This window comes from Diorhabda sublineata, chromosome 1 (assembly GCF_026230105.1).
Source record: "Diorhabda sublineata isolate icDioSubl1.1 chromosome 1, icDioSubl1.1, whole genome shotgun sequence".
Taxonomy (NCBI): domain Eukaryota; kingdom Metazoa; phylum Arthropoda; class Insecta; order Coleoptera; family Chrysomelidae; genus Diorhabda; species Diorhabda sublineata.
The window spans coordinates 37922328-37938670 of NC_079474.1; the positions used below are offsets into that span (position 1 = coordinate 37922328).

Consider the following 16343-nt stretch of genomic DNA (forward strand, 5'->3'; position numbering starts at 1 on the left):
GTTTATATTGGAAGCTATACTATCTCATATTTCTCTATGGACCAAGCTTTGTGTGTATACAAATGTCATGCCAACATTGTGAACAATCGTAAACAAATAGGATTCAATATATTTTTCTACTAGATTTGTACAAATCGATACATTTTATCTCCAAGAGTAACAATAATCAACAACAAATGGAATTGGAGCACCGTGAATGATTAATAAAATTAATTTTGAAAATGTTAGAAATGGATGTCCGAACTCAAAAATTGGAACAACAGGTAAGAATAAAATAATTATTATTGTTTAATTCTATTCAATCATCCAAATTATGCTTTTTTTAGAGGCAGCTTATGGAGCAGAAAATGAAACAGAAAAGGCTTACATCAGGTATGATACAAGTTTCTGATATTCGCGGTAATTCAGCCAAGAGTAGAAATAGTTCTAGTGGAAACAGAAGAGATCTTCACGGTGAGGAAAACAATTTCAATTAATTATTTTTCTCTTATAACTTCCATTTCAGGTTATGATGGTCCACTTCAATTTGCCATGACCAACGATAATAATCCAGATCAAGTTATATCTATTTTGCCAAACTCTGATAGAATAGATGGTAATATCATCAACTGATTTAAATTCAGCTTAAACTGATTATATAATATATATTCCTGAATTTAATGTATCTTCTAAATCAATTTTGATATTAACTAGAGACTGTTTCTAGGAACTGTTGTGGAAGATTTAACAACTGATCCAAATGATTTGATGGATGTAGAAGATGAAGAGTCATCTCCAGTTGCTTCAACTCCAAATGATAATGGAAATGTGCCTATTAATCCCATTCCTGACAAACCTAGTTTCATACAACAGGTTAATGGGGTAAATGTAATTTTAATTTTAGTGAAAAGTACAACAATTGATGTTTGGAAACTTAAATAAAACTTTCAGATTCTGTTATGACAAAAACTAATTAAAGTATGAGCACCATAGCCAACACTTTCCAATTTCATCTTTAAAATTATCTTCATCTATCTGTAGATGGGTGAAATAGAAATAGGATACCCTCCATATATACCCTCCGCATTAAATAACTGACTTTTCTTCATTTAGTGAACCAAACAAGAATTGTTTGTGTTGAAGCCAACTCACAATTAATTGTTAAATGATTAGATATTAGTACATAATCATTGTTTTGTACAGAAAAATCAAAATATCCCAAGAAATATTAATTTTATATATAGGGAATGCTTGATAAAAAAATAAGTTTGTGGTAGAACTTTTTGATACATGACATACATAGTGATTTATGTGACAAAACGAGAAAACAATGTATTAGTGGATTGAATCACCCTGTGTATCAGATTCAATGAATATGAATGAAATGATAATTTTCTAGAAGTTTCACTACTATTTGATGCTTTGGCCACAACAGATCTTGGATCTTAAATTTCTTTTACATTGTACAGGGTATTGAATTTGTTACGATTTTCGTTGAAAATTTGTTAAAATGAATTTCAAATATGGAATAAAATATAGGGTGTTTCATTTAAAAAAATGTAACTTTGTTATGACATAGCATTTTGGACCACTCTGTAAGATTGTAAATAATATTAAATTGTGAAGACCTATCATGGTTGTAATCCCTCAAATTTTTAAATTGATAAATCAAAAGACACTTTATCACACTAATCAATCACCCTGTATACTTGATATTTTTAGTGTTCTGTAACTTAAAGGTAATAACCATTAAATTGCAGCTTAAAGTTGTTTTGTTTATTTTTTCAAAATGAAAAGTGTGTAGATAAAAATAAATTGATCAAAAATACTGACAATTTTTTTTAGTTTCCAATGTCTAAAAAAATGTTGGCATGGATAGAAGAGCAGATGTCTTCAGTTCTGTCTGCCTGTAGAAATAGTATACTTCTAGCAACTGCTGCAAAAAATTTAATGTATCAAGAACCACCATTTGAGGAAAATTTCATGGAAAATATCTAATAGCTATCATCTTTTTTACCATGCCTAATTAAAAACAACATCCTTTTTCTTGTGTTATTGTTTGTAGATGGACATTCCTTGTAGTAATAAACATTCACAAAGAAAAAAATTCCATTAATTATTTCTTCAGATTATAGGAAGGATTATAATAAGAAGAAAATAGATGAAAAAGAAAAGAAAGAAAAATGTAAAGCTCAGACTGAAAAAAGTAGCTGAAGAAAAAAAGTCTGCAGTGAAGACTCAGATAAGAGTAATAAAAATGCTCATTACATGGAGTCAGATGATTTCTATAGTATTGTTGATGAGTATGGCCCAGAAGATGTTAAAAGTGTGAACAAGTGGGTGATTTTGTATTACTATTATTTGTGGGTGAAACAAGAAACTGACAGATTTACAGATATGTCTGTATCATTCAAGAAAAAGTAAATGATGAGATTAATGTCATAACACTTAACTGTATAGATACTTCTACAAAAACCTTTACTGCAAATGGAAATAATATGTCATTTGTTAAACCAGATGAAATTATAGGACCCTTATGTTTACATGTTTTTGATGATCCTGTACCAGATGTTTTTGAAAACTAATTGTTATTTAAGTACCTATGTAAAATCTGCATTTGGCAGATACTAATAATGATGATTTTTTGTATCTTATATTTAATTAATTGATACTATTTTGTTTTCAAACATTTTGTTTATTGCAGTTTTGTTATTAATTTAGTAGTCTGCCACTAGTACTCGGTGATGTTTGATCTTGGTTGTGCAGTGTCTGGTATAGAAACATTTGCACTAAATAAAGAAGTACAAATATCCAAAGAAATAAAAATCTTGACGATTTTTAATTATGTCAATTTACTGAGTACTAAGTACCAAATAACTCTCCTGCATCAAATTTGGAAGATATTTATATTTTCTTAAACAAATATCCTCACTAAAGTTTCTGCCAATGGTGCTCTTACCTTATTTTAGTCCAACACCTATGGATAATGTTTGAATAGAAAATCAAAATGATTCCACAAATAATTAGTATTATTAGTATGATTATATAACAATTATTTACATTGAATTTGATATTTTGTTTTAAGACTTCAGAGGTGGAAGGTGATATAGAAGGTAACATAGAAAAGTTTATCCTTCAATCTGCACAACTTAAGGTGCTTTATAAATGTAGAATAACAAGAGACAGAAAAGGAATGGATAGGGGTCTCTATCCAACTTATTATTTACATTTAGAGAAAGATTATGGTAAAAAAGTATTTCTATTGGCAGCAAGGAAAAGGAAGAAAAGCACAACGAGCAATTACTTAATATCCACTGATCCTACAGATTTATCTAGGAATGCAGAGTCCTTCGTAGGTAAGTAAAATTTTAAATAACAAGGAGCATGTGCTGTTACATTATTACAAGATAAATCAGAATATTTTAAATTACTTGATCTCCCATATTAGTTCGTCATTACTAGCGCTATAGGCTTACAGGTGGGCCTCGACTTTCTATAGCCTTAAATGCCATCCTTTCCGGTTCATTGCAAACACCATCCAGTTTGCTGCACCAATCTTTGTAACATCTTCATCTCTCTATCTTAGCTTTGGTCTTCCTCTACATCTACTGTCCGTTGGTAGGCCTTAAAGTTTTTTTTCTGGGCACACTGTTATCAATGCATATTACATGACATGCCCACCCAAGCCTGCCAATCTTGATTGTTCTTATTATTATATTTCTGATTCCTGATCCTCTGCACAGGTCTTAAATTCGATGTACCTTAAAGGTTATGAAATCTATCAGTATGTATTTCAGGTAAACTTAGATCAAATTTAATTGGAACCCAGTTTACAGTGTATGATAATGGGATATCGCCTAGAAAGGCAAATTTGAGGGAAGGTATAATTCCACGGCAAGAGCTGGCGTCTGTTATTTATGACACTAATGTGTTAGGCTTTAAAGGTCCTCGTAAAATGACTGTTATCATACCGGGAATGGTTGATGAACAAAGAGTGACAATATATCCACAGGTACGTAGTTGTAGAGATTCAAAAGTAAATTTATCTTTAATTTTTGATTCCAAATTTGTTTCGCATGATATGGTAAAAGGGGAAAAAAACAAATTTACTTTGTGTCTTTCACTTCAATATTATATGCCCATATCAACTTTACTTATAAGAAGATAAATAATCTTCCAATTACATTAAACAATAAGATTACTAAATAATAGAAAACGGACCTCTAAGAAGTTGACATCACACTTTGAAGATACAAAAATTTTGAAGGTTCTATGTTTGTTCTACTTTGTTCCAAAAGAGCATAGAGAGGTGATAATGAAACTTCTACAGAAAAATCTCTTTTTTGAGCTGTCTCAAGTTTGTTCTGATTTATTACAGAATAGTTCTTCCAAAAGACAGTAATTTTTTAGGAATTTTAAGAAAATAGATTACATTGAGGTGGTACCTAAGCAATATTCTGGAAAAAATGAAAATAAACCTGGAACATCTCTTAACAACAATTATAATTGTGATAGATGGAAAATGCAAGTTTTAAAATATTTTTTTCAAACATCACACTTTGAAACAATATATAATAGAACAACCCAGCACAACCGTCAAAATAGTAATACCTTAAAAGAGTGGTGCAAGCTGAAAAATGGGGTAGAAAACGGTCAAATATCTAAGACTACATCTGTATATTAAAGACATTGGGAACTTCATATAAAAACAGTGAAGGAGTAGATAAAGAAGATTGCTGAACGTCACGAAGAACGATTCTACAGCCACATAAACAATAATGTTGGAACTTCTTGTTAATCAAGACGCACTCCGCAGCCTTTTAAACATGTGTAAAAAAGTGATAGTTAAAACTTAGTTTAATAGTTACTAGCCACAATAGTGAAGTGGGCCTAAATGTCGTAAGTGAACCATTGAGAATTCTTTGGACAGTAAAGTACTTAGTAGATTGGGTTTAATGTAAAATGCATAGCTTCTCTCATAAAAAAAAATATTAATTGTAATTTCAATCATAAGTATTTTATGAGAAGTTCTATAAGCTTATAGGTTGTAACAATTTCATAAAGGTACAAAGACTGGCTTGCTTATGTGCAACCAGGGTCATGAAATCATGCCTATCAGCTGCACTAGAAGTGTTTCTAAATCTCCCACCTCTCCACATAGTACTGGAAAGAGTGGCAGAAAAAAAACATCACTTATAATGTTCACATAGAGAATCACTAAAGAAAACCTGTTCCTAAATAATGACCAAGCCTGGGATATGCCTTGAACGTTTTATTGAAAAAGTTTAGCTTTGAGAAAAACTTTACCTCAATATTAAACTGTAAAAGCAAGCACCATACAAGAAATGAACAGGAATGCCATTAAATGGTATACAAACGGATCAAAAACAACAGAACGAAACACTCTGAAAGCGCTGAAAGCCTGGGCAGCGCACCAATCATTTTTCAAGCAGAAATGTATGAAATTGAAAAATGTGTTCAGTTCAATCTAGAGAGGAACTATCGCAAACAGGAGATCATCATCCTGTCCGTTAGGCAAGCAGCCATTAAAGCTCCAATGTTAAAAAATCCAAACTCGTTTGGGATTGCACAGAAAAATTAAACGAGCTACCCAAGAAAAATAAAGTTACCTACAATGGATTTTGGGACACACCAAAGCGAAGGGAAATGAAATAACTGATAAGCTCGCTAAAGCGGGAGCAGACAAGTCATTCATGGGACCCGACTATTCTGTGGTATCAGCTATAGAACAATGGAAAGGAAAGTAGATAGGAATAAAACCAATTATTAGGGCAACCTACAGGAGCTGAGACAGGCAAAGGGAAACTATAACCAGAGAAGATCTATTGAATGTATCAAGATAATCAAAAACTATCTACAAATACTAACAGGATTCCTATCGAGGTACTATCGCCTCAATAAACACTTGAAGATGCTATACTTAGCAGATAATGCGGCATGCAGATTTTGTTTGAGGACAAAACCTCTATCCACATTCTTTCGAAGTGTGAATCACTAAGGAATTCCAGAGCACTACACATGGGAGCACTTGAAATAGAAAATGAAGATCTCTGACAATTAAAACCATCCCACATTCTAGACTTTTTAAAAGGAGTGGATCAGCTATAAACACTGGGTTCTCTAGTGTCGGGACAAGAGGGGGAGGCATAATAGATCCTTTGGGTCGCTGTGTATACGATACCCCAAAATCATACATACATACATTATAGAATTCTGCTCAGATATATTGTTCAATCTCACACACCTTTAATAGTGTCTATACGCTATCGAAAGGAAAATAAAACTAAAAGAGTTTGAGTTAACGGAAATGGATTTCATTAATAGAAGAATAAGTAACACTAGTAACACTAACGCAATTAAAGTAACTTAGAACTCTTGATAATATCTAGAAGAGACTGTGGTTAAATTAAAAAAATTCAAATCACAACTAGAGTCACGGAATTTTAGGAACACCAGACATTTATAAATAGTTTTCTCCTTACCATCGAAGCTATAAAATTAATATACACAGCATCTTTGAGATTAATCAATGTTTTTTGTTAACCAATTCAGATTTAACATTAAATAAGTCATCATTGAATATTTTTTTTTATTAAAATATTATAGGATGAAAGTGAAGGTTTGATTGAATCGTGGAAAGCAAAAAATATGGATAACATCATCGAATTGCACAATAAAACTCCTGTATGGAATGACGAAACTCAATCGTATGTTTTAAATTTCCATGGTAGAGTTACACAAGCTTCTGTTAAAAATTTTCAAATTGTTCACGATAGTGATACAGATTATGTGGTTATGCAATTTGGCAGGGTTGCTGAAGATGTATTCACAATGGATTTTAGGTAAGTAAATACAAAATTTCTTCCCTACTATTTTTCTAGTTTCCAATTATTTTGCTGTGCTAATGTATACAAATATTATGTTTAAAAATCGATATAATGTTTGGTGTCAAAAACATATTTAAAATTCGCTGTTTTATCGTTTGTATGTGTAATGTAATAATTGTGTGTTTTCAACCAAATCCCCCTATTATGCTGTATTTTTCATGATAATTAACGGGTGACAATGTCCGATAAAGAAAAGTTCGTTTGCATAGAAATATTCATATACAAGGTGATAAATCTGTAAATAATTGAAAAATAATTTTTTTAGGTATCCTCTTTGTGCGTTGCAGGCTTTTGCAATAGCTTTGAGCAGCTTTGACAGTAAATTGGCATGCGAATGAGCATTTGATGCCAGAAATGTTCCAAAATGTGCCTCAATTATTTTAAAAAGGAATATTGAGCTTAAATTCGTGAGTTGTTTTTTAGTAATTTAAGAATTTTTTATAAATTTTACACAAATAATTTAAAACCGTATATTTGTTGATTCCATTCAGTTGTAATATTTGCTGGAATTGAATTTTGTAAAACTATATATTAAGTTTATTAATTAATTTATAAATAATATTTAATTAGGAAAATGTAGGATGTTGGAATCTCAAATTTCTGAAGGAACAATGAAAAATCATATTTATTATATTTTCACTCGAAAAATAAATTAATTCATAAATAAATTTTTTTCATTATTCAACGAATTCATTGCTACAAAAAAATCTTGATTTCATAAATCGTGTCGAACTTTTGAGATATGAATTATTGCTTATAATTTTAGTCATGAAAGGTTCTGAATATTTATATATGACCTCAGGTATTGATTTATTTGCTGGAAACTCGACATGCAATGTATCTACAGTTTCTCTTTTTTAGCTTTTTCATTTGTAAATAGGAGTCGAAGGTATTTTTATCTTATTTATTGATGATATAATTTAAAAAAAATGCAAATAGGCTCGCGTTTTAATAATCAAGTTATTGTCTTCGGATATTGAACATTTACCTATGCATGTATCTGAGATAACTTGATTTTCTAATTGCACGTTACACATTATAATTGAGCTGTAATGATAGTTAACAATGTGTTCAGTTTAAATCCATGATATATTTTTTTCAAATTCTAATTAAGTATTGTATTCCATATTTGTTTGCAGAAATAATGTAAGTATTTTTGCTTTGGATTTTTATCCATTACTTAGTTTTCTGTTTGGTAAATACTTTTGATCCTTATAAACCCGACCTATTCCTGTTTTTTTTCATAATACCACAGAGATAATCCACAATAGTTTTACTAAATTTGTATATTTCGAAATCTGTGTATTTCTCCTTCCTTCATTAATATGATTTAGATCCCTCTGATCTACTGAATATCTCCAAGTGTTATCTTCCGGTTTCCATTCTATTATTTCTTGTATTCGTGGATACAGCTTATCCAACTGTTAAGTGAATACTGGTAATAATAATAATAAAATCTCTTCATTATGTGAACCGAGCCTAATCCTTTTGATACTTTGTATACGGGATAGGTAAATAATACCAGCTCTAAGCTGAGTAGTGCATAAGTCTTTCGCATAATAATAATAAAATCTTTTACTAGTAACCTTAGAGTCATCTATAAATATTCGGCTCTACTTGACATAGTGAAAAGCATGTACAATGCTCAATCGACTAATTTCAAATTTGGTATTTTAGTATTAATGTGAAAAGTAAAAGAACATATGGCGAGTGCTTCAGAAATACTTTTTTATCATATAAATTATAGTACACAGAGTATCTTAAGTACATTGAATTTCTTAGTTAGCTGTTTATTTTTCATGGAAAAAATATTATCATTTACTACATTTTCAACAATACTTTGAAATTCAAAAATTTATAATTCTAAATCGGGCATAACATAATATATAATGAATTATTGAAAACATTGGAAACAGCATAGCATCTACTCTATTTGTGGGACACAAACCTCCCACAAATAACCTCCTTTGGAAGCAGTCCATGTATTTTGGAAGCAGAACAATTACATGTATAATCTTGTACAAAATATCTTCTAGGTATAGGTGCAGAGCCAAAACGACTTCCCAAAACAATCTACAATCTATTGAAAACATTAATTTAAGTTTTTTCGAAATTATCAAAAATATCTTTATATTTACAGTATTAAAAAGTGTACAAAAATGTCAATTGGATGTATATTCTCAAGTAAAGGTAGTTAATTCTTATTATTTATAATCTAAATCAAATATATTTGTTTATTATACAAGAAACTTAATTTAAGACTCAAATATTTTAACTAATACTTCAAATGCTCAACTTAAGTTTAATATTTTTAAACTATGGTAAAAATTGGCTAAAAATACCTTCTAATTATTGAGCAAATTTGAAATTAGTCGATGTGCAATTAGGTAAAATATTTTGGTTGGAATAATACTTATAGATCTGTTATATAATTTAAGTAAAATGATAATATTCTCAAATATTTACAATTAAAACCAGTTCCATGTTGAGAAAAATTGGATTTTAAATTTGGAGACTGATAGAAAATTGTCATTTAAATTGAAACTAATTATATTTTGTACAATTTTCCAACACAGCTATGTAAGTATTTATTTTTCCCAGTACTATTGGTATCAAACTAATGGTGCCTATTTTTAGGTTAGATATATATGACAAGTATTTGTTAGTTAATATTTTTATTCATTACAAAATTGTCTGGTACATACTTTCTTTCGAGTTTTATTGTGAACAAAATTTATTGAATAAGAAATTTCAATAATATTTTTCCATGTCAAATATTTTTTATTAGACTTAATTAAAAATGCGTTCTCGATGTTAACAAAATCTTTCGAATTAAAAAAAAACCAGCATAGTGACAAACATCATTAACAATTTATATGTAATTTCATTTAAACTCAATCTTATATATAGTCGATTCATTATAAATAATAATTAAAACTACTAAGGTAAAGAGTAATACTTATGATAATTACTTACACCTATATTAATTGTGTGTTTTTCCAGAATGTGTGATTGAAATAAGCATTAATAATAAGCTAGAGAAAATCAGCATTAAGTACAGAATATCATGTTAATTAGAAGTTGGAAACAAAATTTGGCTGAAACTACTAATCAATTAATAAAGAAATGCCATAAGATTGCTGACAAAGAGACAAATTAGATGCAGATTAGTAAAATAGATTTAATTTGAATTATAAGATTTATTAAGCTCTGCAGTTTCAGAGTTCTGATTAACTGAAGGATATGTGCTTTATACATGGAATTTCGCTTCTACACGTTCTACCAAAATCATATTTTCGTTTTGAATGCTTGCAGACATATTAACACTAGCTGTACTGGAATTCCATCCCCCTTGCAAAACTTACAATCATCACTTTCAGCTAGATCTGATCTCATCAGACGTTTCCTCATTTATCAGTATCCTATAAGGAAACTTAAATCCAAATAAATCTTATAATTACCAGTATTAAATTTCCAAGGAAGCAGAATTGGTTTAGCTGGGTAACACACCACTGTGTTGCTTCCTTCTTCCAAAACTATTTCTTATAGAAGTTTAATGATTTGATGCATTTATTATTTGTTTGTTTTAAATACTCTCCCAACATTACCACTCCACAATCTGGGGTTAGTACCAAAATATTTGGAAAGTCTAATTTATGTTTGTCTATTTTCTCCATTGTGGAAAAAATTTTGCTGAAAGTACCATTCCATACCTGAATTAATTTTTTGAGATTGTCAGATTTTTATCCATAGCTCTTGTATTCTATGGTTAACATAATCAAATATGAGAATGTCTGTTTAACAATACATAACAACCTCTGTTGCGTTTATCTCACCCCAATATTTGACATGGAAACTTTTGTGATGTATATCGTCACAGTGTGATATATTTAAATCATCGAAAATTGACACACTCCGCTTTTTTTGCAGTATTATGAAATATTAGCTTAAGTTTTTGTATTAACTAAACATTTTTAGCGGTATTTTTTGTTTTGGTAGTTTGATTATAAAAAGAACATGTTCTCAAAAAAAAATTAAAAATGGTGAAAAAGCACCAATGGCACAAAAATGCACTTCATCAAAACGTTAAAGTAAATATTTGTGCTCAAATTTATAATTACTAAAAGGTTGTGGAGTATATTAATCTTTTTGAGATTAAAATGTATTCTTTGTAATTAAAGGGTTGCTGAATATTGTTTCAATATGAAAATTGGAATGTTTATTAATCTGAATTAATCTACTATTGAAGAGAGGAATGCATTCTGTAAATTGAACAAAGAAATAAGTTTGTCATTCATACAGAATAAAGTAAACATTTTTAATGAACGTTATTATCAAATCTTCATTCACAAATTTCTCTTCGACAAGTTGAATGAATGAGAATAAGGCCCAGTACACATGGAACAACTTAAAACTGTTGCAAGATCAACTGCTTTGCAACCTTTGTTTCAAACCGGTTGCATCGCTGGCGGTCGACCCAATTTAAATATTTAAAATAATTTTATTAATTTAAATTAATTCAATAATTGTTTTAGGATTAAAATTTCTGTCATATTAAAGTATTAGAATTAACTAAAAAATATTTCACACATATAGGTATTTTTAATTTCTTTAAATTTATTTCTTAAGATCGTAGGTTGTTTTTATTTGGATTTTATTTTAATCCCTAAACGTTCCGCTCATTAAAAGAATTGTTATTAAAATTATTTAAAATATGAATTAATCATTTTTGTTAAAATTATTTTTTTATAGATGTCAAAAAGTAGTGTCACATAATGTGAGAGAAGAGTAACATGAGACATCAGTCTACTTACCTTAGACACAACAATATGTAAGCTATGGATAAAAAAAGTTGATTCATTGAATTTTAAGTCTCTTATTTCAAATCAATTTTGTAATGAAATTAAATTATATTCACAACCTTTCAGTGAATTGTGTTGTAATAAATACAAATAAAACTAGAAAAAAATGTTGCGTGCAAAATACTTCATTAATTTTTTAAAAGTTTGTTTAAATTGATGAGTACACTATAATATGTCCGGGTAAAGATTAGTTCAAGAAGGGATTGTCACTATTCTACCTCCTGCTTGTTTCCTATTCATTTTGATTGTCCTTGTTTACTTCATCGATACTAGATGCCATTATTTATTAGCTTTTCTCATGTTGTATAGTTTCTTTATATATATGGTTTTTTACTTTTCTTGTTTGACTAGTTCTTTCCATTATTTATTTTATGTTGAATGTATTACTCCTCATAGTACATAGTAGAAGAGTAAGTGGCACATAGGCCTTCTAATAGGCTCGTCGTGCTCCATTTGTTATTACCAAAGGCCGATGTCCTTTGCAAACCCGATCACGCGCTTTGTCTTGGATCTATTGATATCTTTAGACCACCTGTTAGGCTTGTCCAAGTGTTTGAATCGAACCCTTGTGATTGTTGGGCACTCACAGAGAACGTGGTCTACATCCTTCTCCATGCACCAGCTGTACTTCTCTTTATTATTTATTACTGAATTAAAGTTTTCCCCAATTATGTATCACTTGTATTTTGTATGTATTGAAACTATATTAGCAAGGTACGTTTTGTGATTTTGAAGAAATATTCATCCCCAGTATATATAATAAAACATTTTCCGACAACTGAATAGAAAAATACGATTTTTATATGTAATTTCTCAGATGTACATTTTGTAGCAACTTTTTTTCCTAATATTTACAAAAAATATGTATGTAATTAAAAACTGTCAGTATTATATTTATACAGTTTAAACATTCCATCTGAGTGTTCACAAAGTACACTTGTAATAGAGTTAGAAAGAATTAAGTATTGAGTATCTGTTACGGTAAAACAATATTTCTCAGTGTTATTGATATTTGTAAAATTGGATTTTGAAATATTCTTCTTCATCATTAAGTATTTCATAATTATGACAAATCATATTATAATTTGTAATAATTGATGAATTTCTATTGACTTACGGATATGGAGCAATCAGTAATGATTTGAAGTATCCCATTTTCGTTCTGAAAAAACTGAAACTGTTCCTATATGAACATAAACTTAAGCCGGTCTAGACGTTGCATCCAATACTTGCAACGTTGGACGTTGATATGATTGGACTCATCATGTGCTGGTAGTGCGCATGTCATTCGATGAATGCTCTGCTTCCAATGTTGTCCATGGAAAGTCGGTTCTTTTGATCCGCGCCAAAAGAGTATCTAACATTAGAACGAAGTTGGGACCAACACTTGCGGTACAACTATACATACTTCTAGTCCTGTTTCGCGTGAATGAAAAACCAAAGTTCCCAGTATCATCCAGTTTATTTTAAAAGAATTTATATATGTTGTATGCTGTTCATAAGTTTTTTTTTTCCACGTTTTATGTAAGTTTAGGTGCAGAGCCGGACTATACGATGCGTCCAACGTTTGCGCCAACATTAACCTTCAAAAGTTGGCTGAACATTGGACAAAGACTGGAAGCTTACTTAACCTTACTTATAGATATGAAAATGTGACAAGAAAGTGATGAACGGCATACAACAGACATAAATTATTTTGAAATAAATTGGAAGGTTTTTTGGTTTTTTTATACAAAACACGTACCATTTAGACGCAAGTGGACAAGAAGTGTTTGTATTTGTACAAGTTTTACTTCAAACTTCATTCCAATGCTGGGTACTCGTTTGACGCGGGTCATAAAATCGACTTTCCATGGCCAACGTTCCAATGCCAATGTTGGAAGCAAAACATTCGTTAAATGACATGTGCACTACGACTACACGATGCGTCCAATCATACCAGCGTCCAATGTTGCAAGCATTGGGCGCATTGTGTGGTACCGGTTTAAGGTTTCAACATATGTCCAATCTTCAGCCGTACATTGGAATGTGAATGTTGGCGCAAAAGCTGGACGCATCGTGTAGTACTGGCTTCATATAGTAGCACTGCGACATATCCAAAAAAAAACAGTTCTATGTTACACTTGATCGTACATTGTGAGATGAATAATTGATATATCAAAAACTGAATGATTGACCACTCTCTCCTTTGTTAATACTAATAGATACTCATCATTTAAAGTTGTAACTGTAGCTTTACCATTTTGACATCCGTAAGTGAATAGTCCAAAAATTGGTTTTCTTTACAGATTGTAGAATAAATATTGTTGTATATTGGATTGAAGTGTGGAGAGAGAAAATCATAAGAAAGCCGAGTTTGTGATTAGAAAAAATGTTCAAAATTTGGATTATATAATATTTTGTGAAAATTGATTAATCTAAATTGACTTTTCTATAATTTTTGGGTTCATTACCCTTTATTTTTTTGTAGATAAATGGTAATGATTTTAGGTCACCTTTAATTGAAAATTAGTTTTAAAATAGTAAATAGTTAGAAATCTTGATGTTTCGACTTATTTTTGTCTTAGGCAATATGTAATTATAAACGTCAAAATTTTTATCTGTTTTAATTTAATTGAAGGAGACTTAAACCAAAACTACATGTCAACAAAAACGTTTAAAAAAAGGTTTACAAGTGAGAAATTAAACAAAATTAATAACTAATTGTATTCAAAGTAGTAGTCCAATTTTTTGTATTTGAGTATTCAATATTATTAGTTATTCATATGCCTCCATAATGGGATATTTAAAATTTTTGGACTTCAATGTTTTCGAGGCACCTTAAATGGCATGGAGTTTTTAAAACAGTGAAATTAGATCGACTTTCTTGTGTTTTATTCTAAGCATTGCCATACTTTACTGGTCTTTTATGTTTTTCAAGAATACCATTTCTGCTTTCTTGGAACTAGATGGGTTGATAAATAATAATGTTATTTCCGAAAGATTTGATATCGAATCTTTATATTACAGGTTTTATTGTTGTTGTTGTTTTAAATTCAGTTATTAACATCTACTATTTGTTTGAGGCTGTGCGAAAAAAATGTAGTATGAGTTGAAATCTGAAACTAGCAGATCGTTTATTTATAATGTAGCATACATCATATATGAAAAATAGTTTTAGAATGATTGAGACTCATGATATAATATTTTTTATCATTAAAAGAATATTTGCCCTAATCAAACTGGGTTATAAACGCATGTCTTAATCAAAAACCTAATGCTCAATTAATATGACGATAAAGAAAAACACCGTTAATGGAGATTCAGTCAAAGTCAGATCTAGAAATCAGTTTGTTATTTATTTATAGTTTTTGTGGTATCCCGTTTGGTTTAACTTTAAAGCCTTGTCTATCTCTATAGGTTATCAATCTATTTTTTTCAATCCAATATAATCATATTCATATTTTTCTAAAATCAAATCCTATGAATCTTTTGGTCGTTGGCTTATTTAAATTATTAAAAAATAAAGAAGAATCATCAAAAAATAAACAAATTGAACTATACCAAGCTACATTAACCATTACTAACAATTGCAGTAGAGCAGTATATTTTTGAATAGAACGTTGTTTGCATTCATGAGGTCTTCTAAGGGGAAACTGTCTGACAACATACTTATAGTTCTTAATGTAGTAGCTACTCAGTCAATATTTACATTTGGCAACTTCGCTATTAACCACTGAATACAGTTATCAAAATCTATACAATAATTGAATTGGCGAAAAATCTAAGATGGGTACAATATCGTTAACAGATGGCTAAAGTTCCGGATCTCCTTGGAGTCCCAAACATATATGGGTGTACCTAGAGGGTCTTTAATCTATGTTCATTGGGACTCGATATTGGCAAAGGATGCAAGTTTTTTTCTATTTGAGCCCTAAAATCGTCTTCGGCCCTAAAGTTTACAACAAATATAATTTACTCTGAATAATTGTAACTTGTATTTAAACAGATCTGTAGTTTATGGATAATATTTGGTAATCTATACAAGTGCCTTAATTTCAATCACTTAATTTGAAGTGCCTTTGTAGCTAAAAATAATAAATAACTTCAATATATTTTATAAAAATTACTTTCTTCAAAATTTAAAATAATTACAAAAGGAATAACTATAATATCTATTCCAATTTTATTCAAGAAATAAATTAAAAAACGTTTCTCGTGTTTATTTATTAACAAATCGACTCCGATTATTTGCTGTTATGCCAATGTTGTATTATCATTAACCCATATATGTCCAACATCGCAGTCAATAAATTGCAAGTTTCATGATCACCAAAATATATCATCTAATTTCAAAACTGGTATGGTACTAGTTTTAATTATCCATATTATTTTCAATGCATTAAAACGAAAAATTTTTTTTTCACACATTTTAATTTTTATATAATTTTATTTAGGTAATCGTGAACTTGCCTTACATGTAAAGTCTCGTTCTCTTATTATTATACTTCTACAGTTTCAACTATTACCGATTGATGTAACATTGTTTCTAGTCCATTAAATATATTTTTACTATTGATATGTTTTTAGTTTAATTGAACTAATGTTGGTAGTT

The 16343-nt window shown here is 29.7% G+C and overlaps 1 protein-coding gene across 2 annotated transcripts; it reads left to right on the forward strand.

The window, feature by feature from the left end:
* The first annotated feature begins 49 nt into the window (after nucleotides 1-49).
* On the forward strand, nucleotides 50-16307 carry LOC130448221 (protein king tubby). 2 transcript variants are annotated; one of them, XM_056785502.1, is made up of 8 exons: nucleotides 50-263; nucleotides 327-453; nucleotides 506-595; nucleotides 707-861; nucleotides 3065-3335; nucleotides 3777-3991; nucleotides 6607-6842; nucleotides 7153-16307. In XM_056785502.1, exons 1-8 carry the CDS (start codon nucleotides 222-224, stop codon nucleotides 7223-7225), a joined length of 1209 nt encoding a protein of 402 aa, XP_056641480.1. In that variant the 5' UTR covers nucleotides 50-221; the 3' UTR covers nucleotides 7226-16307. The 2 variants fall into 2 exon arrangements, with proteins under 2 accessions (XP_056641480.1, XP_056641487.1); XM_056785509.1 differs by having other exon boundaries at nucleotides 707-852.
* The last annotated feature ends 36 nt before the right edge of the window (nucleotides 16308-16343 follow it).